This window comes from Martes martes (assembly GCF_963455335.1).
Source record: "Martes martes genome assembly, chromosome: 4".
NCBI classification, from domain to species: Eukaryota; Metazoa; Chordata; class Mammalia; order Carnivora; family Mustelidae; genus Martes; species Martes martes.
Window position 1 is genome coordinate 25,696,874 of NC_137891.1, and position 20,029 is coordinate 25,716,902.

The following is a 20,029-nucleotide window of genomic DNA, read 5'->3' on the forward strand; positions in this document are numbered from 1 at the left end:
GCCCTAATCTCATTTTTTATACCCCATTTTAGCCTTCGGGCATCCTTCTTGTTCCTTAAAACTTCAGAGATGAAAATTTTTTGAATATCTTGGAAACAATTTCCAGCTTGTATTGATAGGCGTTAAGGGTCATGGAAGAGCATTATTCACAGTCACATTTGTGCCAGTTACGCTGGCGTCTCCCTGCTGCTCACAGCATCTGTTTCTTTCAGGGATTGTGCTCCTCAGCTTTTAGCATTCCCATCACTTCGTCTGTTATTTATTTGGAACATTGGTTTCAATTAGCCATTTGGATATTTTTTAAACCTCAGTACTCATTATACTTTCCATATCCTCCCAGGCAGTTCCTCATTCTGCATGGATCTGCTCTTGGCTCTTAATATGGAGTCTCTGGTCTGATGTATTTACCTTTTCAGCCTTTGCAAATGTGCATTCTGGTGCAGAAGCTCTGTAATAGCTATTTTCAAACTTTTTCATCTTTGGAATGCTCTAGTGGGGAAAGGGGCCAGGAAATCTACCTCATTTTCTTCCACATGCCACTGTGTCACGTATTTCTTGCCATAGTAGCAAACGATGACCATCATCAACTCTCTGTAGGCACCCATACACATACACAAACGTGCACACACATGCACACACATGCACACAGACATATTATCCATGAACAGCAAAGTGATCTGAATGTAAATCAGATCTTCCCTCTCTGCTGCTTACTTAGAAAATAAATTAGAAAATAAAATTCAAACTTCTTACAATGGCATACAAGTCCCTAATTTTCTAATACTTAACATTCTCTCATTGCCTTTGGGAACATACCATCTTCTTTTTAGCCTTAAATTCTTTGTATTTGCTGTTCTCTCTGAGTGGAAAATTATGCCCACCAGTCTTCCCATGATAGGCTTTGTTGTTATTGTTGTTAATCATTCTAGTGTCAGCACAAAGAAATCTTTGAATAAGCTGATGTGATTTAGACTACCCTCCACAACTTAGGAATTCACAAGGACTGGCTCCTATATTTGTGCCTTCATAGTACTAACATTCCTGAAATCCTTGTGCTTACTCTCTTGGTATCTCTTCCTCTCCCTTGATCATTTTAGAACCAGATGAATGCCTAAAATGTATTGAATTCCTAATACAGTCTGTAGAAGGAAAGAAAGAAAGAATGATAGAGGGAGGCAGGGAAGTATAGGGGAGGAGAGAGAGAGTAATATATTACTTCAATTCTCTATTTTTAGGGATTTGTGAAGCTACACTAGATCTTATAACCTAATGATTCCTTTTTGGGATTCCCTAGGAGAATAAAAACAGTTCATTATTTTCATTATTTCAAAAAGTTTAATTAAATTTTACCCATCACAGGGCCTCACATTCTAACACAAATATCAATTTTATTTACTTAGCACTATAATTAAATTAACCTAGTGACATATTGGTTACTTCATGGCAATTAGAAAGGCTGATTAGCAGGTGTTAAAATTGATTTTTTTAAATGAGCGTACATTTCTTATTGTGAAAGAGATTCAGTTTATTTGTAAGAGAAATTTTCAATTTTTTTCCTTAGAGAAATATAATGGAAGTATCATTTCATGATGAAAAATGAGAATCACTAATTCAACCCAAATTCTTCATATGATAAGTAAGGAAACTCAGGTGAACTGCCTATAGTTTTATTCCTAGTTTCAACATAGTCAGTATAAAATCCAGAACTAATTTCAAAACAGTGTTCATTCTCATGTGTACACCTCATCTATGAAGTGATGTTAAAAAATGATTGTAAATATAGATCTTCCTTGACTTAATGATGGGGTTACATCCTGATAAACCTTTTGTAAGTTGAAAATACCACAAGCCAAAAAGGCATTGAAGACACTTAACCTGCTCAATATCACAGCTTAGCATAGCTTACCATGAACGTGCTAGGAATGAGTAAATAGCCCACAGTTGGGCAAAATATCTAATAAAAGGATTATTTTATAATCAAGTGTTGACTATCCCATGTAATTTATTGAATGCTGTGCTGAAAGTGAAAAGCAAAATTGTTGTATGGGTACACAATCCACGAAGCGTATGTGTTGTTTACTCTTGTGATCACAAGGCTGATTGGGAGCTACAGCTAAATGTGGCTACCCAACATCACAAGATGTGATGCCTCATATTGCTAGCCTAGGAAAGCTCAAAATTCAAAATCTGAAGTACAGGTTTTACTGAATGCGTATCACTTTTGCACTATTTTACAGTCAGAAAATCCCAAGTTGAAGCATCTTATGTCAGGAACCATCTGCAATCGTTATTTTGTGACAAGTGAAAGTATGGATGTAGTCATATTATAAATGATCTTTAGTACAGATGACTTTAAGTGGGCTGACTCAAAAATTGCACTATATATAATGTATACATGCAATTTTAGGTTCACAGGATATTTTTTTCATCTCATCTTTTTCTGTATTGCGAACTTCAGGTTATGTTATTGGTTGGTATATTATTTTTTCATTCTAGTTTGTTTCAAGGCTTACCATACGAAGTTTCAACTTAATTAAATTTTAGAAGTTATTCACCTGTATATAAAATAATTCTATTCTCTGTTAGGAAAGTCACAACTTCACAGATTCTTGACATTTTATAGCAAAAAATCATCTTTCTGAAAGGAAAATGTAATTTTTGAGAACACATTTTATGATCACACATAAAGATACATTTGAGCTTACTATTTGTGCAGATAGACTGTAGGTGACTCTATGACGTGACTGAGAGCTCTGAGATCCCCTGATATTCTCCCAATCCTATGCAAAACTTCTAGCTAGTGACTAACATTACACAGCATAAATTTCATCCTTTAACAAAAAACTTTGATGGACCTTACGGTGAAGTTATATTTTTAATTCAACAAAGAATCCCACCTACCATTTTGAGGAATTGATGAAGTTGGTCCTCATTGGCATGGAATTAGAAAATTGAAAAATAGCAACCAGGGGGAAATGGATGTAAACATTTAAGATTTGTGGATTTAAAAAGTCAAATATTCTTCTTTTTTAAAAAAGATTTATTTATTTGAGACAGAGAGAGTGTGTATGCATACACAGACATACACATGTGTGTGCATGCATGAGTGGGGGAAAGGGCAAGACAGAGGGAAAGAGGGAATCTCAAACAGACTCCCCTCCTACCTGGGGCTTAATCACAGGACCCTGCGATCATGACCCCAGCTGAAATCAAGAGTTAGATGCTTAGCTGACTGAGCCACTCAGTCACTCCAAAAGTCAAATATCTTCTAATATCTTCTAATTTTCTTTTTTTTTTAAATTTTTTTATTTTTCAAATTTCTTTTCAGTGTTCCAGAATTCACTGTTTATGCACCACATTGCTCCATGCAATACGTACCCTCCGTAATACCCACCACCAGGCTCACCCAACCTCCTACCCTTCTCCCTTCCAAAACCCTCAGTTTGTTTCTCAGAGTCCACAGTCTCTCATAGTTCATCTCCCCGCTCCAATTTTCCTCAGCTCTCTTCTCCTCTCCATCTCCCCATGTCCTCCGTGTTATTCCTTATGCTCCACAAATAAGCAAAACCATATGATAATTGACTTTCTCTGCTCGACTTATTTCACTCAGCATAATCTCTTCCAGTCCCATCCATGTTGATACAAAAGTTGGGTATTCGTCCTTTCTGATGGAAGTAAAATGCTCCATAGTATATATGGGCCATATCTTCTTTATCCATTCATTCGTTGAACCGATTTTGAGAGTATTTGAAAACTACTAAAAATTTACTATATTTTTACAAAATTGTTTACTGCAATGTTGAGAGTATTTGAAAACTACTAAAATTTACTTTTTAATTTCGAGAAGGCTTTTTGTTTTCCATCAGTGGAAAGAGAATGCAACCTATCACAAATCTACCTTCTTGTTAAAAAGCATGTTTGGTCTGTGAAGGGATAGGAGAAATATGGAGAGCGGACTTGAGGAACTATTTCTGTTGGTTTCATGACAAAGTCCAAATATCTTCTTAATCAACTATTTCTGTTGGCTTCATGACAAAGTCCAAATATCTTCCAAATACCTTGTATTATACCCACTTTACCATATTCTCCTAATATGCCTTCTAGCTATATTTTCAGCCTAAATTCATGTGATTCCCTGCTTGCAGTCTGTGATTTACACATATTAAATGGTCTTTAATTCCTAGAAACTAACAAAATCTGTCTTGTCTCGTGGTCTTTATACATGTAGCACACTCTCCTGGACCATCTCTTTCTTCACCTTGGAAGCTCTAATCATCTTCCCTATTTGAATCTAAAATGTTTCCTTCAGGAAGCTTCTCTTTATTAAGTCACTGCTAAGACCAGATTAGTGTTTCTATTATATATTCCTATAAAATTCTGCATTTCACTTATTGTGTCAGTTAACCATGGCTTGAAAAAGCTACCCCAAGTCTTACAGGTTTAAAACATCAATGCTTTATTACTTCTCATTATCTTATTGGTTGTCAGGATGCCTCTTGGCTTGCATACGTAGCTGCATGAAGCTAGAGAGTTGACTGGGATGCGAGGACCAATATGGGCTCACTTAGTACTGTCAGCTTGGGCGCTCCAGTTCTCCTCCTTGTGCCCTTCATCTTCTAATAGGGTAGACCTATTCCCTTACATGGTAGTCTCAGGGAATTATCCCAAGAGAGCAAAGGTGGAAACTGCAAGGCCTTTTGGAACCGAGACTCTAGAACTCACACAGCATCACTTCTGCTATATTCTGTTGGTCATAGCAAGTCATGAAGACAGCCTGGACCCAAGAGGTGAAGGAACAGACTTTATCTCTTAATAGAAAGAGTTGCAAAGGATTTGTGGCCACATTAACCTAACACAGCAACATAGTGTCATCATATTTTTTTAGTTTTTTTCTTGTTTTTCTACTTACACCATCTCTCTAGTTCACCATTGTATCCTAACACATAACAGTGTCTAGCAGAGTAGACATCTAATACATATGTGTATTTGAATAAAACAAAAATAGTGATGTTATTAATTTTTATTCATGACATGTGGAATTCACATATTTAAATTTTATTATCAAAATATATTATCTTGAATAAAAATACATATTATTTCATAGAAATGTAGAGCACAAGAGACTATATAAACATAGTTATAGAAAAATAAAGTGAAATGCCTAAATCATAACTGAATAGGAAACATTATATCACCAAGATTAACAGTACAAGCCAAGAAATCTGACAGTTTGAATAAAAGTGCCAGACCAATCAGTATTTTATTTTTATGTTTCACTTTTTCATTTTTAAAGGTTTTTTTAAAAAAAGATTTTATTTATTTATTTGACAGAGATCACAAGTAGGCAGAGAGGCAGGCAGAGAGAGAGAGGAGGAAGCAAGCTCCCTGCTGAGCAGAGAGTCCAATGTGTGGCTAAATCCCAGGACCCTGGGATCATGACCTGAGCTGAAGGCAGAGGCTTTAACCCACTGAGCCACCCAGGTGCCCCATATTTTAAGGTTTTTAGCTTGAATGTCACTTTGTGTTTTACCATGAGCTATTATATTAATGGGTACATTCTATGGCTCTCTCACTTGAATGTAATCTCTCTTAGGAAACATACTGTCTGTCACTTACCTCTGAATCATTCAGTGCCTGTCATGGAATGGGTACTCAAAAAATTCTTGTTGAATAAATACATGAGTTGAATATATGAATGATGTCCTTATTCAAGGTATTTACCCTTGACTATATGAATTATAATCTACCACCTATGATTGTTACAAAGATTAAATGTAAAATATTTATCATGAAACTTACTAGAATTAAATGATTGGTTATTGTTAGAGGCTATGATTAATAGGACTTTGAATCAGCATGGAACAGTTGCTGAAAACTAATTGATTTCTGGGTCTTTAGGGCGAGTCCTTGTAGGAAAGCATCTACTCTTCTTGAATAATACAATTTATGTGGGACTGAGAAAAAAGAATATAGAGCTTCCATGAAGAATTCTGAAGGTTAGAGAAGTCCTTGTAGTTAAGAGACCCAGAAATTTACAGAAGCTTTGTTCATGCTAAAATCAAATCAAATCAAATCAAATCAAATCAAATCAAATCAAATCAAATCCAGTTTAGCAACATGGTATGAAACCTCAGGGATGATAATGTGAGTCTTTTAACTATTAAGTAGCAGATAATTTTTGAAGATAAGTAAAATTAGATTACTATGAACAGTTTTATGAGGGAAAAACTATAATAATTAAAGGAGGAAATAGAACACAGAGGCATCATATATCAAACTGAAATTAAAAACAATGACAAGACAGGCTATTAGATGTGGTGTGCATTTTGGATGTATTTGCAAGTGAAAGGTGTGAAATTTATCTATAGATTTGAAAGGGCAAGAAATATTACTTTGTTCTTTTAAATTCAAATGAATTTCAGAGCTGCCATTTTGCCTAAGAGGAAGAAAATTCTGTCCAGATCATTTGGAGGGAGGGTGGAAGAAACAAGGGGAACTTCTTCCCTTGTGTTGCACAAGAATCTGAAAGGGCCTTTTCAGTGTATGAAAAATGAGGAGACAGGCACCTAGTCATTGTTTAAGCCTACAGTTCCCTTGAAAGCAAATGATTCTGCACTTTCCATAACAAGCCCGAGAGGAGACTCTTAACCAACGGTGAGAGTATCAGGTTACTTTCAGGTAGTGAAACAGGAAGGGGGTTTGTGTGTGTCATCTCTATTGCCTCTCCTTGGCCCTTCAACCTCTACCCCTCTCCTGTCATTCGGTGTAAACCCCTAAAGAGGCCTAAATTGTTAGGAAATGAAAGATACAGAGAGCTCTTGGAACAAATTTCCCTTTTAGCCCCACAGAACCATCTTCCCCTGAGGCAAAGGAATTGCAAGAAGGACCTAGAAATAGGCATGTGTTGGAGAAGCAAGTGATAGGAAAGAAGAACAATGGGAATAAAGCATAAATAAATAACTGACATGTTGATTCAGGCACAAGTGTTTACATGTTCTGTTACATTGAGGAGGTTAAATGGAGGTGTACAGATTTTCAGGATGTAAGATTGCAGTTTGGGGATTATGGAATTTAGGTCCAAATCCCAGTTTCCCGCTTACTAGAAAAGTGAGTCAGTTTATGTTTGAAGCTGCTTTGAGGTTTACTATCTTCAGCTTACAGGTACTTTTGAGGATGAAATAAACTAATTATGACTGTGTCTAGAACATAATTAGTACTCGGTAAATGGTGTTGCTCTTTATAACATGTTTGTTTAAATAGTTCTGTTATCTAGTCACTTCAAGTAAACATATTGGAATGCCAAATATGTTTGTAGTATTTTAATCAACTCTGTTCAGAAATTTGGAGAGAGACAAAGATACCATTCCACAAAGTGAGAATAGCAATTTTCCATCACCTTTATAAAAATTAGAAATATATTTCAGAAAAACATTTAGATATTCATAGTATTACCTTTGATATATTGGAATTACAATATGCCAAATCATCTGGTTAGATATAAAATTTTTAGAAATTTAAAACCACTTTAATAGGTAAGAAATCTTCCTTTTCTTTCAGTAATCTTTTTCATCAGAAAGTCTGTCAATTAAAATGTATGTAATCTTGATCAAATAGAACATCTTTACTCCGGAGAGCTTTTACAGAATTCAGAGGATATAGAAATATATGTGTATAGTGTGTATGTGTATCCCTCTATAGAATTAGATATACATAATATGTATACATATAGGGTTTTACAGAAATATATATATATATATATAGAGAGAGAGAGAGAGGTTATAAGTCTCTATATATCAGAACTTATATATACATTTGTATATATAGGAATATAAGGGATAGAGAGAGATAACTGAATTTTCTACTTTCATTTTATATTTTCTGTCACCTGAAAAAAAATAAGGATGAGAAAAGACTTACAGGTCAAAAAGGCCTACTTGATAATTTGAGGATGGTATCTTTATTCAGTATTCATTGCCATTTCTAGTGCTTGGATGCAATTCAAATTCCATTAAGTTCTTGCTGGAAATATCTTCAATTCAGGTTTCTTTGGATTGAAGCATTAGTAAGAAAGCTAGCAGTGTTTTATATGAGTCATTATAGATTTAATTCCTAATATTATTTTCTTCTTCAAGTATAGAATATATAGTTTATAATGAAGAAATGGCTAGAGTATTAGCTATTGGTAATAGTAAAATGAAGAATGTAGAATTTAGATACAAACAGAATTAAAGTTCTTAGCATACCTCATTCAACTTGTCTTTTTTTTAGTTTTTATTTCATAAAAAGTTGCTTGTATGAATTTCCTCTAGATGTTCTTGTGACATCATCATGCTTACTCTCTCTATTCCATAAGTTTTCATAGGATCAATCAAAGCATATTACATCAAATGAATCAATAGTTGTTAATAGTTTTTACTTGTGTGGTATGCAGAAAATTTTCAGTTTGTAAATCTGAATTGTTTTCAAAGTAGGGTTTCCAGATAATATCCAGGATTCTTGGTTGAATTTTAATTTCAGATAAACAGTTGATTGTCTTTATTGTAAATCTGTCCCAAGTATTGCACAGGACATACTTAGAGGGGAAAAAAAAAACAAAAACAAAAACAAAAAAACCCAACATTTATCTGACATTAAAATTCAAATAAGTGTCCTATGTTTTTATTTACTAAATCTAGCAACCCTTATTTCAAGGTACTTACGGTCTTATGATGGAGTCAGCTAAATACTTACCCTACCTTTAGTCCATATAGCTTTAACATCTTGTCCACATTACAGCAATTACAACCCTTCTAAAGTGACAATCTTGTCATATCAGTTTCCTGATTAATATTCTTCATTGACGCCTTATCTTTTCAAGCTTCCCTTTCCAGTCAAAATTTCTTGGCTCTTCAAGCATTGGTCTCTGCCTACCAAATCTGCTACCACTCTCTCTTCATTCCTGACATACCACATAATTTGCAATTGCCTGGACACGTCTTGCATTTTTCCCTGCCACACTATTTTTCTAAGCTGTTACCTCTGACTAGGATGTTCTTTGATTCATTGTGCACCAGATGAAATCCGCTCATCCTTTAGACTCAATTCCAATATCTTCTCCAATACTAGAAAGTCTCTCCTACTTGGGAAGGATTGCTAAGGGCTTTCCAGTTGTATTTCCATAGTTCTCTCTGTGTGTTTCATTGAGCATATTACATGGCTCTGATTTTTTTAAATTCATGACAGTTTACTTGTAAGCCAGGGATGGGGATATGTGAAAGAGAAAAGAAAGTGTATGGGTGCTTGTGTGTTGTGGGGATGTATTTGTGCTTGGTGTACAATAGTTACTTAATTCATGTTTGTGTAATACAAAAGAGGAGGGAGAGGGAATATGGAATGTCTCAGGTCTTAAAGTCAGATATTTGAAATGTGACATAGAAAAGGGGAAAATCTTCACTTTCTTCTTGTAGAAATTTGGAGAGGAATAGGAAGATTCATTAAGTAAATAATATTTGCTTTTTCTAGAATAAATATGAGATAACATTTATTTTTTTCCCAAGGTCTGCAAAAAATGTAAAAGCACAAGTCCCTTGCTGAATCTCTTTGTTCATCTTTTGCTTTAATTTTTCCTGTTTTTCCAAATAACTTTTATTCTAAAAGAGATGGTATTCCTTTGTATTTAAAATACAAATTTACGTGTCTCTTCCCCAGGGAAGATTTGAGTGAAGGAAGCTCTAATTAACCTTCTGATGTGTATCACTTGGAGGATCAGACTTTCTACTCCTAGATTGGGAAGTGTCAGAGAGAGTTGACCAGATGTCACAATGTTAGAACAGGTGATTTTTGAGATCCTCCTTAGTCAGATGTCCACATTTTATCTCTCAATTTTAACACATCTGTTTCCATAATTAAACAAAAGAACCAAAACCAATTTTAACACATCTGTTTCCATAATTAAACAAAAGAACCAAAACCAATTTGAAGCCAAGTATAGATGTAAATTTCAGCCATCATTGTTACAGAATTTATACCTTTATTGTATTGATGATATTAAAAGATAGTGTTTGCATACTATCTTGAAATAAAATGTGTTCTTGGTGAAAAAATTAAAAAACGAACTTGGCAGAGTAATTACATGAAGGAATATAAAAATTTACCTTTCAACATGGAAATATGTATTTTAAATATCCTAACATAATTATACATAATACTCCAATATATAATGTATAATATATGTGCCTTTCTGATTAATGGTAGACTTTGAAGATAAACTCTACAGGTACTTACTATTTCTGAAGGTTTTTTTTTTTTTTTTTCTTCCAGCATGCTACATTTCTCAGCCAAGATTAGCATTCATTTTCAAGCAAATCACTTCTGCTACTAATTAATTAGCGGCTATAGAATAAAAAGTGTCTTGCAGAGTGTATGATGCAGGAAAATAAAACCTTTCTTGGCTTCAGTTTCTTATTAGGCTGCACTGCTTTAACATATTTATACAGATATTCACTAGTTGCTCAGCAACCTTTCAATGATCAACACTGTAATAGTCTTTCCTTCATTATGTCAGCCCTTTCCTACCCGCCCACACCTCCCTTACACCCACTTGTTAGTAATGAACCCAGTCCTTACAATCATACAACAATCACATGGGACCAGCTATCAGTTTATGGTAAATGCCTCAACTAGGAGCATTCACTGATCTACTGCAAGCTTCTCACTCCTCAAAAACACATTTCTCAAGGTGTCCCTATTACTTATTTTGAATAGAAGACTTTAATTCAAACTGAACAGTTAAACAATTACTCTAGGATGTGTGTTCTCTCAACCAGAAAGGTATTTGTGTGGTTTTAAGAGGAAAATTTTGAGAGGGCAATGCTTAATCCCAACGAGTATCTTTCAGTACCACTGGGCACACAGAAAAAAAAAAAAAAAAAAGTTGGGTTAAAAAGATAGCTCCTTGTTTCCCTGCAAATCATATCTCATATATAAAACCAGTGTTACGTAAACTTTGTACTTTAGGCTTTAGAAAAAGAGGAACACTTAAAATTAATGAAAAGTGAAGAACGTCTCCCTCCACAAACGAGAGGCTATTTTAGAAGGAAATAAAGGGTAAACATAGATATGGTCAAACAGTCAAGGTGAGGACTCAGGGACCTGATGGGTGGGGTCAGAATAAAGCCTCTCATTTTTCCTTTTTTTTTTTTTTTTTTTTAAGATTTTATTTATTTATTTGACAGAGATCACAAGTAGGCAGAGAGGCAGGCAGAGAGAGAGGAAGGGAAGCAGGCTCCCTGCTGAGCAGAGAGCCCAATGCCGGGCTCCATCCCAGGACCCTGAGATCATGACCTGAGCTGAAGGCAGAGGCTTTAACCCACTGAGCCACCCAGGCGCCCCTCATTTTTCCTTTTAACCGTGATGGATAGAAAGGGTAACTTCACCGGTTCCTTTTCTTTACTTCTCTCTTTTCTCCTTTATGATGCCAAATATCATCATCGTGTTTTTTAAGGGGTGAAAGGGTACTAGAGAATAGAAGAGGAGGGAAATTCTACCTCCATTTGAGAAAACACAAATGAAGGAGTGATTTATATGTTCTTGGATGTTTCATCCTCTCTTTTCTTTCTATTCTATCATATGCGTATCAATTGCAGTTATATTATGATGGAGTGTTTTATATTATTTGAATGCATCTGGACAGGTTCAATTTATTTTATTGATATCCTTGAAAATACATTTAACACTCAATAGTCATTGGTGTAAAGTAAAATATTTATGTTTTTAGAAATAAGAGAGCAGTCTATTTAGCCCTAATTCATTCTTTTGTCATTACACTCATTAAACATCAAACATTGCATACATTTGAGACATGCTGTCTACTTTCAAAAAATTATTAATACATATCAGTTATCTGAGACAGCAAGACTCTGAAAGTGAAGGAATTCCTGATTTAACACTTTGGAATAAAAGATACTAGTATTCACTTTTCTTAATAGCAACTTTAAATCATCCAAGGTAACTGGCAGCTATTCTGTAAGATTTGGTGTGTAAGGAAATTAAACAAGGGTGTGTTAAGTTACATTTTTTGTTTGTTGAAAGACAAATACTTCTACTTTAGCTGAGAGATAAGATCTGCTGTAAGAGAGAAGCCTAAAAATGCAAGATTCTAGGAGATGGTTTTAGAAAGGTGTGGAGGGGCAATCTGTCCCTTTCTCACATTCTTATGAAATGTGACAAAGGTGACATCGATTTTATTTTGAAACCCAGGTCTTTAAGATTTATTGTCAGTATTGTAACCTTTATGGAAGAGCATTATGCTTAATTATACTAAAGACTTCAGTTTATATTTTGTGGATATTTATTCCTATACGTGGTGTGTGTGTTTGCGGTTGGGCATTAAAAATGGGCATTAAAAAATGCCCAACCACAGGCCCACATGCCTGGGCCTGTGGTTGGGCATTTAAAAAATGACCTCTAGGATCCACCACTGTACATAGTCGAGAACTCCAAAGTGTTTGATAAGGAATACATGATGAGAAAGTTTGATTCTGTACCTTTACTTGAATCAACTAGGTGAAACAAGAAATGGTCCTTTAAGAGAGAATATCTTCAAGACTCTTACAACTCTCTATTTAAAAAGTTTTCCCTAGCAGTTTCTTTTAGTACTAAGAAATGAGATGCCTATTCTCTCACATTTTTATAACAAAACTGTGTTATTTAGTATAACGTTCAGATATTTGCAACATATATGTTATACCTTTATCATATATGTTTTCTATATATAGTTTTTGTCATGGTTGCCCTGCATAATACTCTCCATATACTTTCTAAAACTTTTGGTATTTTCTATATTTCACTTAGATAAAGGTATTTACTTGCTTTGCATGTTTATCAATATTTTAACTCAGAATATGGGATTTTTATCTCGTATGTAAACAACTTGACATTAGTAAATATCTTGTTGATTATTTGTTTTATGATTGTTTATTCACTCACAGTAAGTGCGAATTTAGTAGATGTATCATTAAATCTTCCTATCATCACTTTCAGCTTAGATTGCAAGTATTTATTCACTCATTTTGCATATTAAATCAGCCTGATCACTTGTACCTGATAAACAATAACAAATCCATTTGTAAAATTTAATATTAACTTCCCTATTTAACGCTTAGAAATTTGAATAGGATCATATAATATAAATAGAAATATACGTACATATTCAATTCAGAAAGAATTTATATTTAAGGTTTCAGTTCTATTTCTAAATTAGTGTACACCTAATTAAATTAATTTCTGATCATAGGAAATCTGTTACTTGAATTACTGATTTCTTTTTAACTCTAAAAGGATCTATATCTTTTCACATTTTAACATTTCAGAAATCTGAATGCAGATGACAGGGGTTTTGCATTGTCATGTTACGTTGAATTGGTAGATTTTTTTTTTTTCTTAAAGGTGCATCTTATCACCAAGAGTATTTTATATTAATTTAATTAGATAATAACATAATCTTATGTAGTTTCAACATAACTATAGCGTTTTAATCTAAAAAAACCCTATAATATTAATATAGACCTATTCCTTAAAACTAAATTACAAACTATTCTTTTTCAGGTTTGTTTCACTTAAAATTCTCCTAATCAGAGAGACAATTTCACACTAGGTAACAGTTAAAGTAGATTATATTTCTTTTACACTTTAAGGGCTAATTTCTATTTCAGTTTATCCATCTCTTCTCTGTTTAATATTCAAAGTACAAACACATCCACTAATTTGTACTGAAAAATACTAAGCTATAGAGATCTTAAATTCCTGGAATGAATAAGGTTTAACATGAAAAATACCTAAGTTATGTACCTGACTACAATATGCTTCCTAAAAATTATAGCATGTAACAAAGCAGTAGCTTTGTTTTACCTCATACCCACATACTGCAATTAGTTTTCAAGAGTTACCTCACTTATTGACATGTTTCTTTAAGTTTCATCTAAGTAGTAGTAAATAAAAGAAGACCTGTAACATACACATTAAATTACATATGCTAAAATTTCTAGAATATCTAAATAATGGCTCAAATAGAATTGTTGCATTAGTTGTATTTAGATTTTATTTTGATGTTATTTTGTATATTTTTCCTTTTGCATGTTTTCATGTTAAGTGTTTATTGCATTTTTCTTCATTATATATCGTAATACCACAAAATTATTCAATTAGAATTATTTTGTTAAGCTTTTATTCAAATGTTTCATTTGAAATACTAAAATTAATGGCACAGAATATATTTTTTATATAAAATAACATGCGAACATAAATATCTAAAAGCCACTTATTTGAATATGTAATTATCTTTAACATGAACTTACGTAGCTATGTACATATCGGGCCATCCACTTATATCTCTAGCAACATATTCTGTTCTTCGATTTTGTTGCAAATTAGACAATAATTACAAAGCAGAGTGGCACAAAATTGTTTTAAAAATCTAAGGCTAAAAATTTGATCATAGTTTAAAATTCAATTATGAAATGAGTTTTCATTTGTTACACCTTCTAAATGACACATTTATAAATGGCTTTGTATGAATTATGCTTAGCCTCTTGAAGATATATTGTTGAAATAAAAAGACTTCAAAAACATAATTTTCATTATAATACATAATATAATCCAAATTTAATATTGTAAAGATTACTGTTAAGTAAATTTGCCAATTTACATGTGTAACATATGTCATTTTCCATTATCATAGTTCCAAAGATGACATATAGTTATGATTTATAGAAGCATGCTTATATATGTAAACCATTTCATTTTATTTTTGTTATATTGAGAAATGTTTTACTAAGGAATATTAATAAAATATACTTTAGACCTGTATTTATATTGTAAACACCTAATTTTTAAATATATCTCCAGTAATTTAATGGCAGGATAATCTAATTGTGAAAAACACATCTTGTATACATAATTTGATTTCAAACAAAGAATGGATTTTCTGAATGTACATTTTATTCTTTAATTTGGGTTGTATGTTGTATAACAAATGCATTTAATACTGTGCTATTAAAGATAATGTTTATTTAATTGTGTAGCATACTTAAATTTCTGAAAGAAAACAACTTTTATTTTAATATTGGATTAGCTATATATTTAATAATGAATTGTTGCTATACATAATCCTAAGATTTTTCCCAACATTGGCAATTACCTCATAAAATAGTTATGTATGCAAAAATGTTGAGTGTTTTTAAACTGTTAAATGGTAAATGTTGCATTTTTGACAATTTAAAAATCTGTGTTTCATACACTGCCAATTTAAAGTGGTACCAAAACCAGTATTCTAAATTAGTCTACATTTTAGATAAAATGATTATATAATATATGATATAACTGTATGGTGATGGATGATTTTATTGCCTTATAAAGGAAATCAATGTTATTTTTATATGTTATTCCATTTTATAATCAAACATATTTAACTACATTTAGATGCACCTATGTCTCCTACTATTATAAGATATGATTACTTTTCACTCTAGAGAAATTTGAACATTCTAAATAAACCCAGTTCACACAAAATTTGTATACTTCTAAGGGTTGGGAATTATAACACAAATCTTCAAGTAACTCTCACTTATGCAAATAAATCTTCAGATTCCACACTTTTTCAAAATGATGACTTTGAAAGTTAAAAACAAAATTGTCAGTTTTCCTCCCTTTGGGATTTCTCTTCATTATATCTTTGAAATACGACCTTTGCCATGGTAAAAATTATGATCATATTTCCTTTATGAAACTCATTTTCTTTATTATTATTGTTAATATTATTTTAACATTATTACTTTATTCACTTATTCTTTCTTTTGATGAATATTTCTTGAGCATCTACTGTGTACCAGACACCGTTATGGATGCTAGGTATTCAGCAGTGAATGGAACCAAATAACAAAAATCTCAGCGTTTGGGGAGCTTGCATTCTAGTGCAGGGAAAAAAGAATATGAGCACAAAATATACATAAAACATTGGAACTAGTTAGTAAAATATCTGGTTAAAATATATATCTGTTTGGAGTATGATTGTTAGATAAATTGTTTTATTCAGTCCTTTATTCCAACATTCCACCCGGTTCTACATTCAGGCTGAGGTTAGTACTGAATCACACCCATCACTAGCCAGAAATAGAGTTCTATTGCTGAACATTTTAAGTCTGGAATTGCTAGCAAATCCTGGATCTAAAGGCTAGGAAAGATCAGTTTTAACTCTCAGATTTGGTCAAGACCTGTATTTATCTTGTTGTTTTCAGGAAAATGGGTGTTTGGTATTGGTCTATATGTTTTTGGATTAGTTACAGAAGCAACGTGGACAGATCCGCAAGAATTACCCCAGAATTATTGACCCATACACAAGAGATTATTCATGATTACCTGTAATGACTTCAGTGACGGAAGATAATAAGTAGCTATCCAGTTTATTCCTTGGAGTAAGGTTAGAACATTCAGACTTGTGATAGAGTACACATTTTTTTATACTTTTAAGATTGTATTTTGCAACACATGTTTATAGTTAAGTGGTTTCCTTTTTTAAACTAAAACTGAAAGCCTAGAAATTTTGATACAGTTATACAAAGTTTTCCAGTATTAGTTTTTCATCTCCCTGATTTTATACTTCCTTTCTAAAGTGGAAGGTGCAGTTAAATTCCCCAGGTGAATAATATGGATCAGGTAATTGTTTTTATAGTAATAAGCACATGGACATTCCAAATATCTGATCTATCCTGAGGTTAATTACTAAATGTTAGTCTTGTAAGCATAGTTAATGCTTAATCATGTGATTAAAGAAAAATCTTACTAAATATTAGCTTGGTAAATCTTACTGGCCAATTTGCATAACCAACATGGATTTAGGAGATTGTAATCTTCACAAAATGGCTTGGATAAATACTCAATAGCAACTTCTTCCTGACTGATGTTTAAGAGTATATTAAAGGTCTTTAAAATAATCTCATAATTGTCATATCATATTTATCTTTGGCTCCCTCAAAATACAATAATTTAATTCTTTTGAATTTCTCTATCAAATTAACCAAGGTATAATAATTTAGGCTGGCAGAATTAGTAGCAGATATGTGTCCCTTCCTTTGCTTATGAATGAGAGGACCCCATGTTTGACTTCTTTTCAGCTTTAAAGCAGAAATCAGAATTACTGGTCTTACTAGCCACCTGCCTGCAACACAAGAGGGGAAAAAAAAAAAAAAAAGGGTAGAGCATGCCCAAACCACATTAAGTGGTTAAACTATTTTCCTCTTGCAGATGGTCAAATATTCCTATATATTTTTGTCTACAATATCTAATTATACTTTGTAGATAGAAGTTCAAGATGCAGTTTATTGAGAAGGCAAGTATATGAAAACATATCACTCCTCTGCCTTAAAAAATATTAAGAAGCTTTCTAAGCAGGACCTGATGATTATTCCAAATTTATAGCTGTACTTCTGAAATTCAGTATTTTTTTCTTGTTAAGCATTTTAGATGTCAAGACCATTTTGAATGTATCTTCATTCCATTTTATACTTTTATTATAAGGTTACTTTTTTCATTTTTTAAGAATTATGTCTTACCATGGGTAATCTTTTAAAAAGGTTTAGGTGAAAGAAAAAGAAAACCCTAATTTGGCACCTTTAAACTCTATTTTTAAATTACTATAAAACTTTAATAAGGTTAAGAATGTAGAGAAATATATGCCATGAAATGCTTATGAGACATTTGGATATTCTCAACCATTTATTAAAGCTAGTTTTGTATGAATAAAGGTTCTAAGCTATTAGTTAATTTTCAATCATTTCTAAATATAATGATTATTTTTAATAAGTTGAAAATTGGCTAATCTCAAGTTTTACTTTAAAATAGCGAAAAATATTACCAAAAATCCAAAAACAACCCACTAAAGTCTAAAGCATGTATAGCTCATGACATTGAACATTTTATCATGTGGCTGCTTTCTGGCAAGTGAGATTAAGATAAACATTTACATAGAATAGTTATTTCAGAGCTTTATTTTTTTAATCATTTTGTTTTAATTTTGGCTTTGATTTTAAATTTTCTTTCACTTGCTTATCTTAAAATAGAAATGTTTGATGTTTTTCCCAGAAATTATGAAGAGATATGGCACAGACTATTCAAAGCATACTTTTTGAGAAAAGTGTGGTTACACAGTTACCCATTCTGTCAAAATTTGTCACTTGCCAGGAATTTGTTGCTAATATTCATCTGTAGATAAATAACAAAGAAGATTGATTCAGTACAACATAAAGTGTTTACTGTTTTGCCTCCCTCCCCCAAAATGTGTTACAGTGCAAATGTGGTATATTTGCGTGTGATATCTATTCATAGGTTGAGTGATACAAAGCAATCATCTGATCTGGTTACTTCGCATTCTAGGGGCGTGTTTGTGTTTTGCCTCTTCATGTTGGTTATCCTTAAGGTAATAGAAGGGAATATAATTTATTAAACTTATCAGAAAAAAATAAAATTTAAAAGAAAAAGTTAGCATCTAGTGCTACTGTGTCCCACAGGTTCTTCTACATTGGCCCACACTACCTCCACTGGTGAGTTAGAGGAGCATAACAGGACTTCCACTGGTGCTTTTGCTGTTGCTAGCACATCTGCAGATGTTACTGTATCCAGTGTTACAGCTGTCACCATCCATAGACTTTCCGTGGAACAGCGAGTGCAAGTTACGAATCTCAGAAATTCAGGTCTGGACCCCAACACGTCCAAGGATGGGCTCTCTCCTCATCAAGCAGATACACAAAGTACAAGGAGAAGACCAAGAAATGCTGAACAGATAGAAAGAACTAAAGAGCTTGCAGTTGTTACTCATAGAGGTATTGGATGTTATTTTACTTGTGCCCATTTAGTTACAGCAAAAGCTATATTTTCGTAATGATTCTAAGTAGAGAATGAGCTGAAAGAGAGCCAAGCTGTAGGAAGCAAAAGAAAAACTTTAAAGTAGCTGAAAAATACAGAGAGTAATAGCCAAAACCTGAATCATTTGAAAGCACAAAAATTAAAAAAAAAAAAAAAGAAATGCAAATATTGGGTGGGGGTGGGGGTAAAAGTAGAAAGAAAAGAATGCATAAAAGGGATAATAAAAACAAGTACTAAATATCTATTGCATATTACATGCCAGTTATGATGTTGAGGTAATTTGAAATAAAATAATCAGTTTCTGTTAATAAGTGTACATATTGACACATTGGTTATTTATCCTATCTAGCAATTTTCTGCACTTGCATGAAATTTTTATGTTACACAGATGCTATTGAACAATTAAGAAAATAGATAATTTGGACAAAATGGAAGCATCCTATCTGGTGATTATTTTATAAAGCTTTCTCTTCTACATCTAAATTACCTATTGCCTGAGCCATATGATTGTACTGAGATTTCTCATTTTGAAAAGGTAACAGCTATTCATTGAGATTATGGATCCAAATTTAAATATCCATTAACTTTCTAATTTGTATAGTAAAAAGGCCAAATCATATGTTGGTAATTTTCCAGCTAATTAATGTTGTAAGCCTACCTTTTACAAAGTTAGGAAGTGTAGCAAGTGTATTTTTCTGTTTCTTGGTAGCAAGTTTCATTGAGCAGTTCATGAGAGAAAATCAGTGTAGTGTCAAAAACAAAGGGACTTCATTTATATTGATATATGCTTCAGTGGAAATACTAATTAATTGAACATGTTTCAAGTACAAAATACCTACTCCAACTCTATTTCCAACTCATCATCATGTGTTCTCCAAAATGGTTATGGGTTTGTGTAGTGTGGTTAGGAATGGTTTATACAGAGCATGATATAAGTGATGGAAAGCATCCTGTGCTCAGTGTACATGAAGGAGAAACACAAAGATATCTTTATTTAAGTTGGTTGAAAATCATACAGAAACATATCAGAAACTCATTTCCATCAAAATTCATACTGACAGTATTTTAGTTTTCTTTACTAAGCATCCTAAAATGAATTCTTAACATGTAGTAGTCTCCTTTAAAGAATTAAGTC

The 20,029-nt window shown here is 32.8% G+C and overlaps 1 protein-coding gene across 3 annotated transcripts in view; it reads left to right on the plus strand.

The window, feature by feature from the left end:
- Positions 1-20,029, plus strand: part of CSMD3 (CUB and Sushi multiple domains 3) — a gene marked incomplete at both ends in the record, with an annotated part of 1,233,164 nt that overhangs the window by 478,036 nt on the left and 735,099 nt on the right. Inside the window, one exon of one of the 3 annotated variants that reach the window (XM_080802411.1) lies at positions 18,540-18,851. The exons of the other annotated variants lie outside the window; for them this stretch is intronic. Coding sequence (XP_080658537.1) covers positions 18,540-18,851 — 312 coding nt within the window. The remainder of the gene's footprint in view (positions 1-18,539; positions 18,852-20,029) is intronic. 3 annotated transcript variants of the gene reach the window in all.